Source organism: Papilio polytes, unplaced genomic scaffold (genome assembly GCF_000836215.1).
Source record: "Papilio polytes unplaced genomic scaffold, Ppol_1.0 DF822178.1, whole genome shotgun sequence".
Classification (NCBI taxonomy): Eukaryota; Metazoa; Arthropoda; class Insecta; order Lepidoptera; family Papilionidae; genus Papilio; species Papilio polytes.
The window spans coordinates 446,860-468,428 of NW_013527026.1; the positions used below are offsets into that span (position 1 = coordinate 446,860).

At 33.3% G+C, this 21,569-nt stretch overlaps 1 protein-coding gene across 1 annotated transcript in view; it reads left to right on the forward strand.

Moving 5' to 3' along the window:
- The first annotated feature begins 50 nt into the window (after positions 1-50).
- Positions 51-21,569, forward strand: part of LOC106106380 (CUGBP Elav-like family member 5) — a 48,371-nt gene continuing 26,852 nt past the window's right edge. Inside the window, exon 1 of the mRNA XM_013286957.1 lies at positions 51-342. Within this exon, the coding sequence (XP_013142411.1) occupies positions 51-342 (292 nt within the window). The remainder of the gene's footprint in view (positions 343-21,569) is intronic.

Consider the following 21,569-nt stretch of genomic DNA (forward strand, 5'->3'; position numbering starts at 1 on the left):
TGTTAGTAGGAGCGAGCCTGTGCAACCCGGCTCTGCTGTTCCCGGCCTTTATGCACAACCAGTTGATCATACCGGACCACTCGCGGCAAGCGTCCACAGTCAGCTCGAGTCCTCCTACACCAGTGCACAATGTTTCCGAAGAGAAGCCATCCACCCCTCCCCCTCAGACACCTTCGGAGAGAACGGGAGCGCCGCCGGGGGCTGGTAAAGACGCTGTTAAACTGTTCATTGGTCAGATCCCGAGGCATCTGGAGGAGAATGATCTCCGGCCAATGTTCGAAGAGTTCGGCAAGATCTATGAGTTAACGGTGCTGAAAGACAAACACACCGGCATGCACAAGGGTAAGCAGATTTTTAATTATTTCACAGGGTCTACAACGCATGATCATCGTTTTGTTACAAATTATCCCGGATTTTTTTTTTTGTATAGATTAATTAAACAAAGTTTTATTGATTAAAGGAATTTAAAGAGGAATAATCTGGTTTGATTTTATGATTTCTGGTTGACAGTAATTAAACCAATTTTAAATAACATAAATTTCGGTTGCACAGTAGTTTGTGTATCACGATTTGGACTTTTTAAATTTGCTTGTTATCAGACAAACAAATTTCGAAAGCGGCGAGAAAAATATTTAAATGAATTTTTCTTTCCGTAACTTCTCATCCAAAGTCGTTAAGGAAACGTCGGAAAGTCCAATTTTTATTGGCCCTGGCGGCCTATTTGCTGAATAAATGAATTAAATTGAATTAATATAGCGTTTCTGCCTCGGTATTGAGAAAACGTCTGCCAAGTGACATTTCTTCTCTCACTTCGTGACCTTTAATTTATTCTCGTCGCGTTGGAATAATGAAGCTGTTTGTGACATGTTCGACAGCGCACATTCACCGTGGATTTACATACCAGGACCGGGTAGGGCGTGAGTGGGTGACCGCCCAGGGCACTGGGCAAAAAGGGGCGTCACAGGTCTATGAGTTACACAGTCTCATAACCTAGAGGGCGTCGTTAACCCAGGGCACTAGTAGCCTTCAAACTAATATTTATCGAAACACGTATACAAGACAATATTGCTATCACAATTATTATTAAAACAATAAGTTTTGTATACGTATTGTATTTTGTCAAGGTTCTTCCCGACTTTCTTAATAAAGGTTTCCAATATTTATGTGTACAAATTATAAGATCGTTTCCAAAGCCCGGCAGGCACCCCATATTAAGACATTTCATATTCAAGGGCCGCCATAAAAGGGGTACGGAAATGACTTCAGTTACGTAAAATCGTTAAAACGACCTTTAATTGTTTACTCGAATCCTTACCCTTCCGGAAGTCACAATGTTTTAATTAGGGTTCATGAAAAATGGGTATACGCTCGTATAACTTTTTATTTAGATAAAGACTGTCTCTTCAATTTCTTGGCAATTTTTGTGCTAACATTTTTATTTATAATATGAAGCAATAATAAAATTAAATAATAAATAATCTTTATCCTAGATTATAATTAAATAAAAATTATTCAGCATTACTGTAAATGAACGCTTTTTATGCATAGGTCGCTGCAAGAGTAGGCGACGGGAACAATAAAAAACATAACTCATTTGGTAGCGTGCGTCATCACGTTACTCCATTGCAATGCTAAATATGGAAGCCGCATTATGTGAATTAAAAATTTCAACGAGACTTTTATAAGGGATTATTTAGAAAATATTACACTACGGAAATTTAAATACAAATGCATCCGGAGATTGGTGATATTTTACATAGAATTATATTATTAATATTTAATAAAATAGACAGATTTTATGCAGGTATGATAAATGTAATAATTTATTGCATTGTATTTAATAATTTTCATATTAATGAGTATTTAAGTAATTCCCGTCAGTCCATTAGACAGAAAGTCCATTAAAATTAAGCAATAAAGCATTCATAGGTTAGGAAAATTCATGTTCTGAGAACCTTATTAGATACGTTTTACGCAATACAGTGCGTGTCAGTATATTTTCATTTATAGTATATTTAACTAGTGTTCGATCGCGATTCTGTCCGCGTTGAATTAAAAACAAAATGTGAGTAGCCTATGTGTTTTTCCAGACTATTCTCTACATCTATGCCAAATTTCATCGAGATCCGTTTAGTCGTTTTGGCTACAAACTGTAACAAACATCCATCCATCCATCTAAACTTTCGCATTTATAATATTAGGTATGAAGTATGATCATTCTAAGCGAAGTAAACAATATTACCCGCGTTCTAATTCACTGTTACGTAAAAGCATCCGTTCTAATGTAGCGTAATTATTTCCCTTATAACGTATTACGTAAGAATATGAACTACAACGTTCCATTCGCCATAACAGCGGCACTAAATCAAGCTGTCTCTTGTGGGTAAAAGGCGGAACGTCTGTTAAACGCACGCTGCAAAACTCACTGATAGCAATTAGTACAAACTACTTTTACTAACTTATACTTTATTTTATACGTGCTTTGTCATTTTTTTTAATTCAAGCAAAAAAAAATCAACTTGCAGATTAGATCTACAAGGTCAGTTAGAACTGGCTAGAAAAAAAATGAATAGTAAAGCATCGATTTTTAACCGGAGGCCTAATTTAGGTCCCTTTCTCTTTACCATCCTTTTCTTATAAGGAGAGAATGTGAGGAAGTGGATTTGAAGGAGGAGGAGATACATAGGAAGGGGAGATATTCTCTTTAAGTGCGCCTCCTCCCCTGTCGGATAAGGGTAGGCAACGCATCGCAATTGCAGATGTCTATGGGCAGCGGTCGCTTCGCCATTTTGGCGGATTCAGGTGGTCGCTTGCTCGTTTACTACCTTATGTTATAAAAAAACCTAGATTAAGGATTTCTTTATGTAGAAGTATGTCCGGTTAATAGACTAAAGGGTCGTTTCCACGTTACTTGTAGCGATTTTAAAAAGCATTGACGTTTAACAGCCGCATACTATTGAAAGCTTACCTGGCAATTTAGTTTAAACGTGTTTGTATATTCTATTTGGGTTTTAACAGCGGTCAATTACTTTAATTCGCAGAGGCATCGGAGCGCGAACCGTTACGCGGTAATCGGAAAAACCAATCGAGTGTTTTAATTAAAACCGTGCGTTTTAAATTACTATCGCCAGTGGAATAACATGAAACGCCTACAGATTAACGATATGTATAATATTGTGACGTAGATTTTGGATGGATATTTTGTAGATTTCAACTGATTTCTCTATAATTTTACGTATTTAAAAGTAACAACAAGCTTTAAACGTTGTAATTAGAAGTGGGCCTCTGATATTGATAACTATGTTTCGCCCGCGACTCCGTCCTCGATATAAAAAAACAAAGGTGAGTAGACTATATGTTCTTCCACACTATCCTCTACATCTATGCGAAATTTAATGGAAATCCGTTCAGCAATTTAGGTTACAAACTAACAAACATCCATCCATCTTTGCATACATAATGATGCATACATAGATGAAAGCATCATTTATTAAGAAAACTAGCTTTCGCCCGCGACTCCGTCCGCGTGGAATTAAAAAAACAAAATTTAGTAGCATATGTGTTCAGGCTATCCTCTACAATTTCATCGAGATCTGTTCAGCCGTTTAGGCTACAAACTCTAACAAACATCCATTCATACATCTAAACTTTCGCACTTATAATATTAGAGAGATAGTAAGATTAATTTCTTCGAAAACCTACTTAGTTTTCAATTAAAATTATCTATTTACTGAACGAGCGTTGGTTTTTTAATTACTATTTCGTACGCTTTAAAACGTTTACACGGTTTTTTGTACCTCATATCTGCAACAACTGCGCTCATGTAAGGATGGCAAAAACATTAGTACGTTTTTTACAACTTTTTTGACGCTACGGTCGAGCTCTTTATTTACAGTCGCACGCAAACCGAGTTTTCGTGGCAAGTGAAAAATTTGTCGCCCCCGAGGTGTTTTTTTTGTATCTTGTTTCCAGTTACGGTCGAATTGTTTTTGTATGTGGTTCAGAGTTACCTTCATTTGTTTGTAGTAATGATGTAGGAGTGTAATGAATTACGACGTGTGATTTGAGGTTTTTTGAAGGGTTTAAGCATACGATTGCTTTTATTCAATTGTTTTTGATAGAGGATGACTAAAATTCTTTGCTACGGACAGTTGGAGACACTGGCGGTTTTAATTTTTAAAGCTACAATCACTTGAAAGATTTTCTTTAAGTGGAACACCGCGGATTTTCGCGATTGTACCTAGACTTCTCAAGGATATTGGTTATTAAAATTGTAAATGGAGGAATTTGGAAAGAAATTTGTTAATAAAAAATTGTTAATATTTCCTCGTTACTTTTGAAATTATCTCAGACTTTTTTTTACAGATTTTTTTGTTACTTCAGATTAAAATAATGTTAACAAATGGAGTATTATTTTAGGTACCTTTAATGCACCAAGCAGCGATAGGGTAAAGGACGAAGGATAAATAATGCTGAGTCATGAATGAATCATGAGTTTATATTCATTTTCAAAGCAGTCACGTGACGGTTCAAAACGTGACCCATTTTATATACTTTCTCTTCCTATCTTATTCTATACTAGCTATAGTTCATGACTTTGTCAATTTGTCACCATAGATTTTAACCCTTAACTTTGCAGAATTTTATTTTTTCGAATATCAAAATAATATTCATAGCACTTAACCTTGATGACCCAAAGTGTTTAGGAAAAAAAATTGATGTATCTCTACAGATACACTACCAAGAAAAGGGTAGACAATATTTCTCTTTAAATTTTTAGACTTTTTACTCTTAATATTAATTTATTAAAACAAATAACTTTCACTAATAAGTTGTACATAAAAATTTGTAGAAAAAAACATAACGCTTTCGTCAGTTATAGTCCAAATTTTTTCACAAATCTTTTGATAGTCGTTTTTATATCGCGAACAATATTGTGTTGGACGTTTTTAAAAGTTGCTAATACGTTAACAAGTGAATAGGTCGGTTCAAAGGCCGGTGTCAGTTTTGTACGAACAAAAAAATCGTGTAAAAAAGTTCTCGCCAAGTTTTCTGCTCAACTGAACGAAAATGATTGCTCACACGGCCGTGCATTCCATCTAAGCAGATAAATGACGTCACCGCCCGCCTACAGAACTGGAACATTACTGAAATGAAAATTTCACCAAGAATCGATACCTCGATATTCGGATTCTTTTGTTTATTTTTATGGGACATTGTTGCTGACGACTTTTTTTACAAATCCATTATCGGTAATGACAGAGATGTTTTTTCTAGTTAACATATATACAGGATGATTTTTTTCCGGCAGAAGTTAAGGGCCTGTCCCACCAAATTGTGAGTTATCTAATATCAATCTAACGTGTAAAATATGTGATGGAAATATCGGATTATGTTGTGACGTCATTTTTAAGCTATCTGAGCCTCTATCAGCTAGTGGTGGGACAGGCCCTAAATCTCCTAAATAATTGTAGACTTAGCATTGGAAATACAGAACTAAGGACTCTCTTAGTGTCCAATTATCTTAGGTGACGATATATGTTACATCTTTATTGGAATATTCAATATAGGTACCAAATTTATAACACACTTTATTACACTATCGTGTAATATTCCGTAGGTGAAAATTCTATAACAGCATTGACATTCAAAGTTTATGCCGTGAAGTAGCGGCAATGTTTCTGGCCTACATCCAACGCTATAATCACAATTTACTGCGTCTATTCTCAAACTATCCTAAGGGCCAGTGGAAACGTGTCATATTTCACTAACAAGATGAATTGACGCCGACAGCTTCACGTGAATAGAGTTAAATGAATCTATTTCGTATGTAAAACACCACTCTTTTTATCTACGTATTAAATTTATACAAGAATATTGCCAAGATACTTTATGATTTGTTATTCAGACGTAATAATACCCTGATGTTACTGCTCTTTAATCATCCCCTATAGTCTAATCGTAACAGTGGTAGAGACCGCTTTAACATCTATACACGTGTCGATTTGCCTGGTGCCACGACCTCACTGGACACAGACATTTAGTGGAAGTAACTAGGCGTTTTTTGTGCTATATACGCCTCAGAAGGCGTAGTGTTAGTCCCCTTTCAATTTCCACAATGTATCTAAATGGAAGGGAAAAGGAAGTGTTATTGGTAGGGGACGAACAAAGGGGAAATGTCTTAATTATGTGCGTCATCTTTAACGATTAAAGGCAGTCAACCCATTTACATATGGACAGCTGTCATATCGCTAATTTGGCGAAATATATTATTATTTTAGCGACTTATACCGACTATAAATCATACTATGCGTTACGTTTCTTAGGGCCTGTCCCACCAAATTGTAAATTTTCTGATAACAATCCAACGTGTAACTGTGTGATAGAAATATCGGATTTTGTTACCCTATCTCTGACAGTGACGTCATTAGCTATCTGAGCCTTTATCAGCCAGTGGTGGGACAAGCCCTTATAATTCAATAATAGAAGTCTAGAGGGCTGTCCCACTAAATTGCAAATTATCTGATAACAATCGAACGTGTAAAATATGTGATGGAAATATCTGATGTTTGTTATTTTTAAGCTATCTGAGCCTCTATCAGCCAGTGGTGGGAAAGACCTTTAATGTATATGTATAGTAACTGTAACCTTATATTAGCGCGTGAGACATTAACCTCTAAGTTATAAGATCTTTGCTTTTTAATTTTGAACCTTAACGAGTTATTACAAAACTTTAGTATGAGCTGTAGTTATAAATTAATGAAATTGTTAAATGAAAAAGTTTCTTACGATAAACTTTAATTGAAATCTACTTTTTGAATCCAATTAAAGTTTATCATTTGAGAATTCCACGTTAACGAAATGAAATCTTCTTTCAAAGTTTAAAACTATGCGAGTTTGTAGCTTTTGTGCGAATATTCTGCTTTTCACCTGTTTTTACAAGTTATACGCTTTCATTTTATTTACAAGAAATACTTTTAACGAATTATATTTCGACTAACTTAATTTTACATCTAAAATAATAGTGATTGTTATGTTAAGTTTAAAAATAGATACTTTGTTACATTTTTAAAGTCAACATTAAAGGCCTATCCTACCAAATTGTAAACTGTGTGATAACAATCCAACGTGTGAAATATGTTTTAAAATTATCGGATTTTGTTCCCTTATCTGTGGCGTCATTTTTAAGCTATCTGAACCTCTATCAGCCAGTAGGACAGGCTCTATGCTTAGTAATGTGAAAATCGAATTATAACATTCTTGTTGAAATATTAAATTCTTGTATTCATTTGTTTATCCATTATCAGTTATATAATATCACCTACAGTCCACAAACATGTACGTACAGAGGTACAGTCGCTTTGAAATGAGATTAGAAGATAATCCAAGCGTAGTTCCCTCAGCGCGCCTATACATCCTGATTAGTCTTAAGTGCACTGTACACGGAGATAGTGACGTCCGTAATTAATTTCACTCTACTAAAACCGTTGAAAGTAGACATGTATCTAACTAATCTTACTAATATTATAAATGTGAAAGTTTAGATGGATGTTTGTTAGATATTGTAGCGTAAACGGCTAGACGGATCGCAATGAAATTTAACATAGACGTAGAGGATAGTCTGAAAGAACAGATAGGCTACACTTTTGTTTGTTAATTCCACGCGGATGGAGTCGCGAGCGAAAGCTAGTAATATATAATTTTAGGTTGTATATTCATTCTCTTACCTGTGAGTGGATTTGGAAGGGAAAAACTATTTCTGTCCCCTCCGCCGTTGATTAAAGATGTAACGGGCACGCTTCACTATTTTGATGAATTCCAGTAGCTGCTATTGCTTTAGTCACTTTAGATCGGGCGCACACATTTGACTAAAGTATCGCAAACGATTGTCGAATGTTTTGCAGCTAATTAAACTGTTTAGTTGCACAACTAAAAATCGAGTAGTGTTCGCACCTCCATATTAGCTCAAAAGAATCAAAGCGAGACTAAACAGTTGTGCGATAGTTTAGTTTAAGGTGTGAACGCTTTTATAGTATAAAAAACAGTAAAACGAAATATATTTTTCGCATCTTTAATATGTAGTTTAAATTCATTAAAGTTTTCTACCACGTTGCGAAAATAAGTCGAAACAGGAATGTAATTGCAACGCAGTTCGAGAAAGTCGTCTATTTCGAGCAACTAATCAGTGAGATCGTTTAAACTGTTCTTTAAGTTTGTTTGAATGGAGTTTCCCAGGAGCTTGTGTCCAACATTGATTGAAGAGGTCACTTAAGAAATATAATTATCGTAAGAATTCCGAATTACGGTTAATCTTTGTAAAGTATTTGAGAACAGTGACATCGACCCGTCTATAAAAGATAAATGTAAATTCTTCTAGTAGATTTAATTATGTGTAACTAATTCAGATACTAAATAAAATAACTTGGGTGCTCTTAACTTAGGCACTTTAAAACTGATAAACTAAACACCTCCAAGATATAAGAAACATTTTAGTCAATACATTTTTTTTTGTGTTTAAAATATTACTATTTAAAATGGGCATATTTTTGTCGCTTCTGTCCTCAACTTCGTCCGCCCGGTATTAAAAAATGTAGCCTACGTGTTCTTCCAGGCTAAGTTCGACTTCTGTGTCAAATTTCCCCGAAATCTATGCACCTGTTTTGGAATTACTTAATAACAAACATCTATTCAAACAAACTTTCGCAATTATAATAGTAGTTTGTAGATTTTATTAGAAATTGTAAATAACAGAAAATGTATTAATGTTCATTAGTTTACGTATCTTATTTATGTTTCAAATACAATTGTAATTGTAAGCGTTTCCTATTCTAATGTTATGTACATATACAAATAACTCATAGTACAAAGTACATAGTACATATCGCAAAGTAGAGATTAGGGCCGCAATTACAGCTGTAGCGACTGCCCTTGATTTGATTGGCTGCACGGCTCAAGCTTCCCTCGCTTCAGTCAATCATTATTAAGTTACTTCTTAGTAAAGTGTGTCGATATCGGAAAATTGATTTCCAATAAACTGTTTTTTTTTTTATAATGAAGTATAAATTATTTAGAACAGATGTTTTAAAACTTTCAATAAATAGAACTGAAAGCGAAAGAACAAAACTCGAGAAATGTAAGTCATTTCCGAAGACTAATAATAGCGTTGTCATCTATCAATGACAACCACAGAAACGTAACCCAAACAGATTATAAAAGCTGTTTACAAACATCTGATAAAACGGATTTCTTTCATTGGTTCGTCGGACTTATAACACTGTTTATTGGAAATTTTATACGGAAAGGTTACTGCGCTCATTATTCATTTACTAAATTAAAAATCACAAAAATCTATTTTAAAACTGTCGCGAGCAAGCTCCTATAATTCCGCTAAACTTCGGTCAGGAAGCTTTCCCCTAACCGTAAAGCCATGTAAACATCGGATGTGACACAGTTTAGCGTTAGACATAACAATCCCATGTTATACAAAACTAAACTTGCTAAATTTGAAGTTTTGATAAGTGGCGCGTTCGTGGCACGTGTGCGTGTTGGGCGCAGGCGCCGTGGTTGTGCGCATGCGTGCTGGCGCGGCAACCGCGGCGGCCGTGTGTCGCGGCCGGCGAGCGGCGAGCGGCCAACGCCAGTCGTGCCCGACGGCCGCGCCACGCACCCCACCGGCACCACGCGGGTACATCGCGGGTACATCGCGGTTACATCGCGTAAACACTATGATCCCTCGTTTATGATAACACGCGTCCTCCGACCGCTCGGTGTATTTAGTTCGAATTTTGATGTATTAATTTTCTCAGTGTATTGTGAAACTGACATCGCAACGATTTAAATAAAAGCGTGTCTTTTTAGTGCCATTTTTACTGTAATTATTAATAGTATAGAAATACGATAAACATCGCAGTACAAAGTTTAATATTCCATTGCCTTCTCGCCTTTAAATAGAGTTTAAAAAGTATTGTAGGGAAGCTTATAAGTGTATTAAAAATAATAGACGCGCTAGCTAGAGTTAGGGTTAGGTATCTAGATAATTTGAGACCCGAGTTTTTATAAAAACATCAGCGATGTCTTTGATTTGCGGAGGTGAGTTTGCGATACGCTTAACTTGCCGTGAAAGTCAGCCAACGAAAAAAACAAATAATAATCATTAAATTACAAATAAATAAAATTAAAAATCTTTTATAAATAAACAAATAGGTTACACAATTTAATAAAATCTGAAGTCACAAACACACACAAACAACGAGACGTTAATCTCCTCATTGTTGGAAACATTCAAACAAGCCGGGAGTGTAAGGATTGATAAGGGCATTCAGTTTTAATGATGTATTTTGACGGCAGCCAACACTAACATATTAACATGCTAGAAAATCAAACAAAATACGACTTTGAAAACCAAAACAAAAACAAACATGAACAAAAACAAAAGAGTGTTGAAATAGTTTTAACCGCATTATTATTTACTTACATAATAAATGTAAGGGAATGCTTTACTTCGACCTCTATGCTTTGAAATTTCCCAGGTGTGACTTATGAGTCATGCAAATGAAGCCATTATTTTCAGATGTAATAGAAAATACCTTTGCAGTGAACGTCGTGTTGACAAATTATGTAGGCGCGACATAATTATGGAGTAAAAATTATCTTTGAATAAACACTGGCTTTAATTAATTGCATGTGATGTAAAATTGCGCATTTCTAATCAAAATATTGCATAACTAAATACCGTAGACGGTTGGCTTGTGACCTTTAAGAGCCCTTTGGCGGCAAACGTGACATGTCTACATTACGTATGAAAGAAAATCAATATTTAAAAACTTTTAACGATTTTAAACTACATTAATTAATTAAAGTAAATTTAAACAATTTTAATTTAACCTAACAAATGGATAATTAAATATTTTAAAAACCATTTTTTAAAAAATAAATTAAAAAAGGTTGAACGTCTTTTGTTTTTGAATGTAACAAAATATTGCACTCAAAATATTAATGTCCCGCGATTCCGGGAATTTGCCAGAAATAAATCGCCGACGTCACAGTAAAAAGAATTTAAAAATACTCGTAGTGTCAACACAGATAATAAATCAAGAGACGCAACCGCACAACGCTTCAGAATGAATTATGTCTCGACTAATTAATTTAGTTTAAGAAGTTGACATGTCTTAGATGTATCGGCTACCAATTTGACATAGTTTTTAGTTTGTTCTGGAGTTAATTTGTAAAGAAGTTTCTAAGAGATCATAAAAAGCGGAATATGTTATGAATATAGACCGATAAGGTTATCCGGCCCCGTCAAAATAAATTTTGACAGCTCAAACTCGTACACCTGTCAATATCTAAAATTTATCACAAGGTGTTTTTCGTACTGTACCTGTCATATGAAGATTATTCTGTGCCATTTTATATGTCTATGTAGATTTTATTTTTGACAGTACTCACCTCGACAGCAGCCATGCTCACATGAACAGATATCCTTGTTGGATTATACCGATGTATAAATCGATGTTGCCAGTTTTAGCGCTTTTTTACATACCTAGATTTACTAATACTTTAAAACAATGATGGCCACATTATCTAACATTTATATGTTTTTAAATTCAAATAAGATTTTGTCATCATTACGTATTATAAAACAAAATTGTTTCCCGTTGTCTGTCTGTCCTTATGCTTATATCTTTAAAACTAAACTACAGTTTTAATTTTAATACATGTAAAATATATATTGTAGGTAATAGTAATACTTTTACCGGTTTCTAATACATTGAACCCAAGCTGGTACGGGTCTGTAGTTTAATAAAACTATGTTGTAATTTTAATTTAAAAACCATTAAATGAAAAATAAATTGAATATGGATATTATCAGAAAAGCTACATCCAGGATAATCTTTTTCTCCGCATTAATGCGTTCCCTTGCATTTACTGGATTCACATTATTCTTGTAGAAACGTCGGGAGTTCGTTTGCGATCGAGTTAGGAAACTTAAATGTGAAATTACTCTCAAAGTGGCGGAAATAATTCCACATAAAATGTTCTTTGTGTTGAACGCGCTGACTGTTATGTCTGTAGTGTTATTGATATATTAAAGATGAAAGATATGAAAAAATAATATTAAAAATTGCTACTGAAAAATAATAAATAAATAAATAAAACACTCTTTATCGGTCGACAATACAAAAAAACACAAAAAAAGAATAAAACATAAATTACAAAACTTATAAAAGAAAAATAAAATAAACAGTAACATGTGGCTTTAAATACATAAATAAAAAGATTAAATAAATGCAATAAAATACAGAAGTTAAATTTCGTCATGTTGTAATAATAAAACTTAATAATTAAATTTAGTTTATGGCTATAATATGACGAATCGTTACTATTTGGATAAATAATTCTTTAAAAAACCTCCAAATTTAAACTAAAACTATCTTTTGTAAAATGTAATAATATAAAATGCGATTTAAATTAAATTTATAACAAAAATAAGTGTAAAAAAACCACAAATCAAGATCGTGGCTGACTTTCATGACAAGGATTGTTTATGACACGAAAGAGTCGGGCTCTAAAGGGTGTTTTATTTTCCAGAGGCCGCCGGCCCCCTACTATCAGAGCCCATCTTAAGTTTATACAAATCACCCATATCAGGTATGGTAACTTAATATGCCAGATAAGTTTTATTATAAAGTTTTAAATATATTAAATCAGAAACTAGTTTATACATTCTCAGTTTTCATGATTCATTATAATTTGCTGCGCTTTTTCTTTTATACTCTCGATAGATTATTAATTTTGTACAATATTAAATTTATAAGTAAAATTGAAGAAGCGGGTTATCTTATTAAAAAAAACAATTTAAAATTGTTAAATGTACACAATTATTCCTGCAAATGAAACTACCTTATTAAAGGAAATTGTACAATTATTATAAAATTAAACATCTTAAATGAAATTTTTCTAAATTTATCGTCAATTTATTTAATACTATATTATTTAACATGACTTTAATTTTTTTTTACCTCATATATCTATACAGTCTCAATTACAATAAAGGCAGACTTAAAAAAGTCGATAGCTTTGGAAACCGTGTTAAAACCTATCCGTTTATAGATGTCTGCAAAACGAACAAACAGAAAAAACTATTAAACATTATTATGGTTTCTTAATAGAGCTAATAATCGGTTATTAATAAATATATTTATTTTAGTACGTTTTTTGTATTTAATATTCTAAAGACGCCGTTAATTATTGTCAAATTTTTACAAGGTAGTAAAAATTTCACAATTATAACGTGAGTACATTCTAAGACAATTACACAACGCGTAACTTTAGCTTATTTCATTGATTTACGTAAGCACAATTCTTAGAAAGTTGTGGGTTAATCCATGTAAAAAGTTTAAAGAATTTAAGGCTTCTTAGCGATTGCACATGCTTATTCCGTAACAAACTTCGTTTCCGGTTAGATTAAAAGAAATGTCGCAATTCGTTTATTTTCTGTACTATTCAATTGATAATGTCTAACGCACAATTTTAACTGAACATTCCGACTGTCAGTGTACTTTAAACAGCTGATGACGTCATAGCTTCTAAGTGAAATAAGCGAATAAAAAGTAGAATTTGAAAGCATCACAACTAATACCGTAATGGTACTCGCGAATAAAGACGTAATAAAACACATCCCTTACGAATGGAATTTCATTCGAACGGCGCCGTAAAAAAGCACGTAATATCAAGTAATGCAATGCCTCAGGCGTCGTTAAGGAAATGAGTAATGTAAACACATAGACACGCTACTGTCGCCGTCGCATCGCGGTCTACCCTCGCCTTTCAATTCCCAGCTTTTTAATTATATGGATAAATCCGCAGAGTCTCTTTTAAAAAGATTTTAAAGAGACAATTTCAGAATTTTTCTCCGCTATTACGAAAAGAATTGCAGTTTTATAGACTTTATGTGTTTGATTGTCTTCGATTAATGAACGTCGATTTCTTAGCTAATAGGTTTTGTGCTTATATACATTTTAAGGTAAATGTACCAGTTATTGACAGTTTAATATCGACAAAGCGCAATTTTCTTGCAATGCTAGTACAAATATTTGTTTAAAAACCTATTAAGTTTAATAAGTCTCATTCCTTTATTTAAAACAGGCCTTTTAATTTTTTTCTAATCTCTCAAAATGTATCAGTAATTGAGAGGCGATAGACTGCTTGCGTTAGTAATTGATAATGCAATTTGATACAAAACTTGACATTGATATATAGATCTATAGATATAATATAGATAGTTATAATATAGATTTTAACAGGCTTTACATTTTTATGAAATATTTCATTACTAAGCACCAAATTTAAAAATAACAATTACTGGGCCACTAGCAGCACCTGGGTCTTTTACCTTAATATGTCTGTAAGTACCATTAGTGTACGTGGGTGTGGAAGCTTTTACATGGTTTTCAGACAATAGTTCCCAATACAGATATGAATTTTATTCGTAACGTAACATCAATGTCCGAGCCACGCGCCATCAATCATAACCCTTTCAATTTATTACTAAATGCCTAAGCGTTTGATGGAAAATTCAAATTCTCTCATATTTTTTGACACGACAGTGGTTTTTTATTGTTGCAGTTGCGATTTACACATTTATTGATGTCAATGGGTTTTGTTATTATTGTTTTAATCTGTGGAAAACAATTTGAATTATCTTTTTTATTTTTTTTGCAAAATTTTTTGACTTTTTAATCTATACGGACCATTCATCTTTAAAAGTTTTCAATATTAATTAAGATTCATGTTAAATCGATTCGCTAATTAACAAAGTGACAGCAACTCTTAATAAAGCAACGTCATCGTTTACTTTCAAGGTTGCTAATTGAAAATGACAGGCTTCGTTTATTGAAGAAATATTTAATGACGCGATGAAATTTCGATGTGTCGTCCGAAATATCTTGGTTATTGCTGCCTAAAAATGTTACAGAAAAAATAAACTTCTATTATACATATATAGAAAACTGTTAATTTTATTTATTTGGATACAAACTTAATAAAAAAAAAACACTATAACTACTGGTTTATTGACTATTCAATTTTTCATTTCGACGTTTTTATTAAAATTGTTATCGTTCTGTGACATTTGTTAATATAATAGTAAAATTTAGTAGAGTGAGGTGAATACCCCGTTATAATGTTGGGTTATTAATAATGTCCAACCAACCTTTTACTTGAATATTCAATAATCATATGAAACTTTTATGAGAATAAAAACCCTCAGACTGTTTGTAAAAAGAATTGTATTTACATTTAGTTCTAGTTAACAGTAGGTATAATTTGCAGCGACATTTGCATTTTGTATGTAATAGTGGTTTAAAAATGGAGTGTTTCAGCTGTCGGTTTGGATAGCTTCGAGCAGTCTGTAAATCGGCCCTTAATACAGAAAGACACTGTACTTAAATTATAAGACAAAAGAAAAATCGTTTACTCTATTATATTTAGGACCTGTCCCACCAAATTGTAAATTTTCTGATAACAATCGAACGTAAAAAAAATGCAATGGAAATATCGGATTTTGTTACCTTATCAGACAGTGACGTCTTTTTTAAGCTATCTGAGTTTCTTTCAGCCAGTGGTGGGACAGGCGCTTGATGTTTTAACTGTCCAAGTTAATGATCCAAGGGTATACGTAATAAATATTTATTTGATACGGCCAGTTGCAATTTAAAAGGTTTGAAAAGCGTTGATTTAATACATATGAAAATCCCGTTTAATGCTCGAATTCCGACTGGAAATCGCCGCTGCGGTTAATATGTTAGCATTCCGTTTTAGACATGATAGTCTTTTTATAGTTTATGTGCATTTCGTTTTTGGGGAATTTCATTTGGCGAGTGATTTAATGTTTTAAATATGTCCTGTTTAGTTATTAAAATACTAGCTGTTCTGTGCGGCTTCATCCGCATGAAATTATAAAAACTTTATTTTAGTGTTCACATTTGACAAATTCTCAATTACCTTTGCTTCTTTAATGTTGGCAGCTTGTAGTCTGTCCCTTTCCCACATGAATTTTTTCCAAATTTTTTACCTTCTAAGTTTAATGGCGTTAAAATATATAGCCTAAAGCGTGTCGTAAGTGAAGGGTTTTTTATTAAAGAATTATTCAAAAATATGCTGTGATAGCTGACATATTACGCCACAAAGAAGTGTGTGTTTACGCTTTATTATATTTAGTAACTAATGTTAGCATTTAAATAATTTTATTGTGTATATTTTAGACATTAAAATATAAGTTTATACAGAGATAGTACCATATTGTATTCTTTTCACCTTTTTATTCATGTTACTAAATATTGTTGCTAAAATGTTTCTTAATATAAGCCGGTTTACAACTCTAGATAGATCTATACTAGGCCATTTCATCAGTGGGAAAATCTAATAAGAATAAAATCAAAGCAGATAACTTTTCATTTAACTTAAGTGATAGACAATTTACAGAGTCAAGTTCTCCAACGTCAAGTAGGTATTGAGTCAGAATGGCTAAAAATATCTACTAAAGTCAATACCAATCCAGAGCCTCTTAGTAATTTGTTCTAACGATCCACTATTTGATAAACCGTAGCTTTATAACAAAATTAACATCCCCTTTACGTGCATATTATAAAATTGTATTGTCCGTTTGTAATATCAAAAGAATAATTCTAGATTTCGGGATGGGAAAATCGCATTAAATTTTTTTTGTCTGTTTGTCCGCAAGCCGCGTATGTTCCGTACAGTCTCCGAAAAGGCTGGGCCGATTTCGACGGGACTTTCACTGGAAGGTAGCTGACATAAATAGGCATATTATAGGCTACTTTTTTTTTTAAACCGCGTTGTCAAAATAGCGTAGCGGGTGGTCTAAATTTGGGTTAAAGAAGTTTGCGGGCGACAACTCGTCTGGTTTTAAGTTATAGATCTGACGAACAAAATAAAAACAAATTTTAAAGGTGTTCAAATATTGGAACGAAGACGAATCAAACAATAGCGGAGAGCGATAAATACACAAGGGTTATCCGTAGCGAAAATCGGCAAATTTGAACAGGGCTAGACATACAAAAGTTTGGCCATTAAGCGAGCTATAACTGCTTAGTGAGTTCTGATAAACGGCCGCCGCTTCAAGTCGTAGATCACAACTGTCGAATCATTGTAATGAAACTGTAGACAGACAAAAACTTTTACATCGAGTGCGTCTGCATGTTCGACCACTATGGGAAATCACAAATTCATGTAACAAATCTAACAAGTATTCTGCATTTGTAACCTTTATAACATTAAGGACCTGTCCCACCACTGGCAGATGGCTCAAGTAGCTTAAAAATGACGTTACTGTCAGAGAAGGTAACAAAATCCGATATTTCCATCACTTTGGTTTGTTTTGTTATCTGACAATTTACAATTTGGTAGGACATGCCCTAACAGTTACTGAAAAAATTTAGACAATACAATCTTATATGACAAGTCCATTATATGGATGTCTGATTATAAGCGGCGCTAACGAAACGAAGCGTTTGAGTCTTTTCAGAATTCTTTAAGTTACCAGCAATGCCATACGTAATACGTGGAGATAAGTCTGTACTGGTAGACTTAGCATTGTTAGCTTTCTTTGATAAATATTTGGTAAGAGACCAAAGTCTATTCTTTACTGTAGCGAAATCATTGTCATTTGGAGAATTTGTAACAATTGTAAGAAAATGTTTGTGAAAGATAAATTTATTCAACTAGATTACTTGGCGTAAATGCTTTTTATTTTTTAGTTTCTTACTTCATTTACCATATAGGTATTACAATCACATTACCGTTACCATAATAATCATGCTTCCTGAATGTTGGCAGCTTGTAGTTTATGGTCCCTTTCGCACACAAAGGTTTTCCAATTTATTTACCCACTAAGTTTAATAGCGTGAAATATCCTAAAGCGTATCGTAAGTGTAGGGCTTTTTATTAAAGAAATTATTAAACAAAAGTCTGCTGTAATTACTGACATCCTATGCCACAAAGTAGTGTGTGTCTACGCTTTATTATATTAGTATAGATATATATTTTGGATAGCCGTTCAGGATAAAGCATTATAAAGTATGGAGGGTATGAAAGCTTTACGGCGGATCTCACCTATCTCTGACAACGGCCTTCCCGTGTCTTATTTATTTTCCAACAGAGAGCCATTGGCGGGGCGCTGTTTATTGATCTGTCACCGCACATTTGTTTAAAGGATTTATTGAGACTGGAATTCTATTGATGCATCCAGCACAACCTTTGGGACCCTTTTGTTGGTATATTTATGTGTGCACGGATTGTAAAAGAGTTTTATTGCGGATTGTAAGAGTTGGAAGAAAGTTTGATTGAATTTACAAACGTTTAAATGTCAAATTTTTGATAAGTATTCTGCTTGGTAAATTTCATGTTAAATCCAACTAACTATGGATTAAAAAAATCAATGATCGTATACATTTCTTATCCGAAGTTAAGCCGAGAAGGCGGGGTACGTAGAATGTTATTCCCATCTGAATTAAAGCTCGAATGGAATTCCATTTTATAATTCCTCGATTTTCAGATAGCAGGCCTTCTCTCGTTTTATTACACGAGTTACCGAGTTGTGATGGCTTACGGAACGCCGACTTTTTGTGAGACTTGGTGAAGTGATAACAGGGATTGGAATTTTTGAAGAGGCTTACGGTGTTATATATCGATTAGATAATGTCGATTCACTTCGAGTCATTATCGCTTCTGCATCAATTGAAGTTGATTAACTCCTTGGAACATTAGCAAACGAAGTCTATTACCTTTCCTTTGTCTTTTGATAAGACTCGAGGGTAGCGGGGAGACAAAAGCGAGCAATTAATGTCGCTGAAAACGCGTTTTTATGATTATAGTAATTTTAATACTCTGTAAATTAAGTGAAGTAAACTTTAAAAAGTTATAATAATTATCTAAAGCTAGCTTTTGCCCGCGACTCCACCCGCGTGAAGTTATAAAAACAAAAAGCCTATGTGTTCTTCCAGACTACATTCTACATTTATGCCAAATTACATCCAGATCCGTTAAGCTCTTTACGCTAGATACTATAACAAACGTCCATCCATTATTAACTTCAGCGTTTATAATGTTAGTAAGACAGTGTAATTTAATTTGAAATTTCAAGTCAATCCAATTTGATATCGTAGAGTGCATTCTGCATTCTGTTTGTCGTTGCAAAGAAAAAACGCTAATATGTTTACGTCATATTTTGAAAAACATCGTGGCGCAGTATTTAAGGCATACCAGTTGGCTTGTACAATGTTTAAAGTGCACTGTTGGCCGGGTCAAGTTACAAAGGACGTAATTACAGCGAAAAAGGCCGTGTAATTAATCACAAGGCCTTTCGTATAAACGAATTGGAACTCTGACAATGTTTTTAATGGTATTATTTTATTATATGCCTCTAAGATTTTTAACTTTTTAACAATAATGATACATAACTCATTAAAAGTTGTATAAAATCAACTATAAATTATTAAATGGATGTTTGTTAGAGTTTGTAGCTTTAACGACTAATTGCATCTCGATGAAATTTGGCATAAATGTAATGCATAGTCTGGAAGAACACATAGGCTACTCACTTTTGTTTTTATTAATACCACGCGAATGGAGTCGCGGGTGACAGTCACATAATCGTGAAATCTCTTAATAATTACTATATTCACTATTTTACAATATATACCTTTTTATACCAACATTTTGCCCAAAATCATATTTTAATACAAATCTTAGCACTACTTTGTTTAAAATTTTTAATAATAATCTTTCGAGCCTACCTCTTTAAGATACTCCAGACGTCAAATAGTTTTCTTATTCTGACTGTCCCCTTTTTTACAAGTAGACGTAGTACATCATTAAAATCCTGTTTGTATTCGTTACTAAGAATTCTTGCTTTTCTTTTTGAAACTTTTTGAGACTTACAATATATTTCTAGTAACAAGACAATTATCGTGTGATTTTTGTCACCTTTTTTAAAAGCTTTTGGATTAATGTCTTTAATTTAAAAGGAAAAGAAAGTTTAATTATGTATATTGTTGTTTACTCTATAAAAGTTATTCTTAATATAATTCTTCATATATTTTTAAGATCTTTTAACCTTACCTACTAATATTAAAAAGTGGAATAATTTGTATTTTTACATGTACTAATATTGAAATAACTCAAAAACTACTGGGCCGATTTTAAACATTCTTTCACCATTAGAAAGGTAATATGTCTGTGAGTAATATAGGCTATATTTTTTTATTTAACGTGGATAAAGTCGCGAGCAACAGCCACTTAAATATGAATGTAAAAATATATTATGATGTTTTTAAATTAGTTATGCAGTTTAAAGGGATTTTTTACATTATTTATAAGGTTTTATTTTTTTAAAACGTTATAAGTTAAACGCTTTTATGTGTAGAGTAAACATCCGCAATTGTATGATGCCTACCACGCTTTAACTTTCAGTGGGCTTTTTCGCCGCGGAGCGAAAACACTTCGCAACATTGTGGTTGCCTTTTAGTGTTGCTTGTTGTATTAATGTTGCGTTTTATCTTCATTATTAAAAAATATGGAGCAAGAAATCTCGCGTATTTTACGAAGCATCAGATGTTTTTGAAATTCGAACATAATTGTAATTTCACTTCTTAACATTTACTAATATTATAAATGCACAAATTTTGGATAGATTTGTTGGAGATCTTAGCTATAACGGCTGAATGGATTTTGATGTAATTTGGAATAGATGTAGAGGATAGTTTGGAAGAATACAAAGTAACTTTTTGTTTTAATAATTTCATGCAGATTACGTTGCGGACGTAAGCTCATATGTTTAATAAGTGTTTTTAAATGTAAAACAATGGTAGTATTTTCAATCTTTAATTAGTTAAGTAACTTTCAACAATCATTTTACTCATGTTTATGCCATAAACTTTTGCCCACGACTCCGTACGCGTGGTAAAAAACAAGTAAGTAGCCTATGTATTCTTCCAGGCCTCTACATCGTTGCGGAATTTTAACCAGATCCTTTCAGTTATTTAGGCTACAAACTCTAACAAACATCCACATAAATTTTCGCATTTATAGTTATTAGTATGATAAAGATATAGCAAACATAAGGTTGACACAACTACTTTCGTACCTTTGTCTTGGAAAAAGGTAAGAAAGTTTAAAATAGACAAGTTATTTAGATAGAAATCCGGGTACAGCTTAAAAAGATCTAAAAGCTTCTAAACTCCGTATCTTTTACATCATGAGGGTAACAATGTAAAGTTACTCGCATAAAAACCGGCAACTCGTAAGCAGTAAAAGCTAGTGAAAGAAACTTGAAAAATTTTTACGTGAGTTAAAAAGGCGGATCAAGACGGATGGAGCCAACTTAAGGACAAAGCTTTAACAAACGTAAAATCTTTTACTAACAAAGAAGATTATTTATGTTTGTCTTGATTTGTATGTGACCAGTTATTTTAGTAAGATACCTTAATAATGCTGGGTCGCTGAAGTTTCCATTTATATTATAACTAGCTTTCGCCCGCGACTCCGTCCGC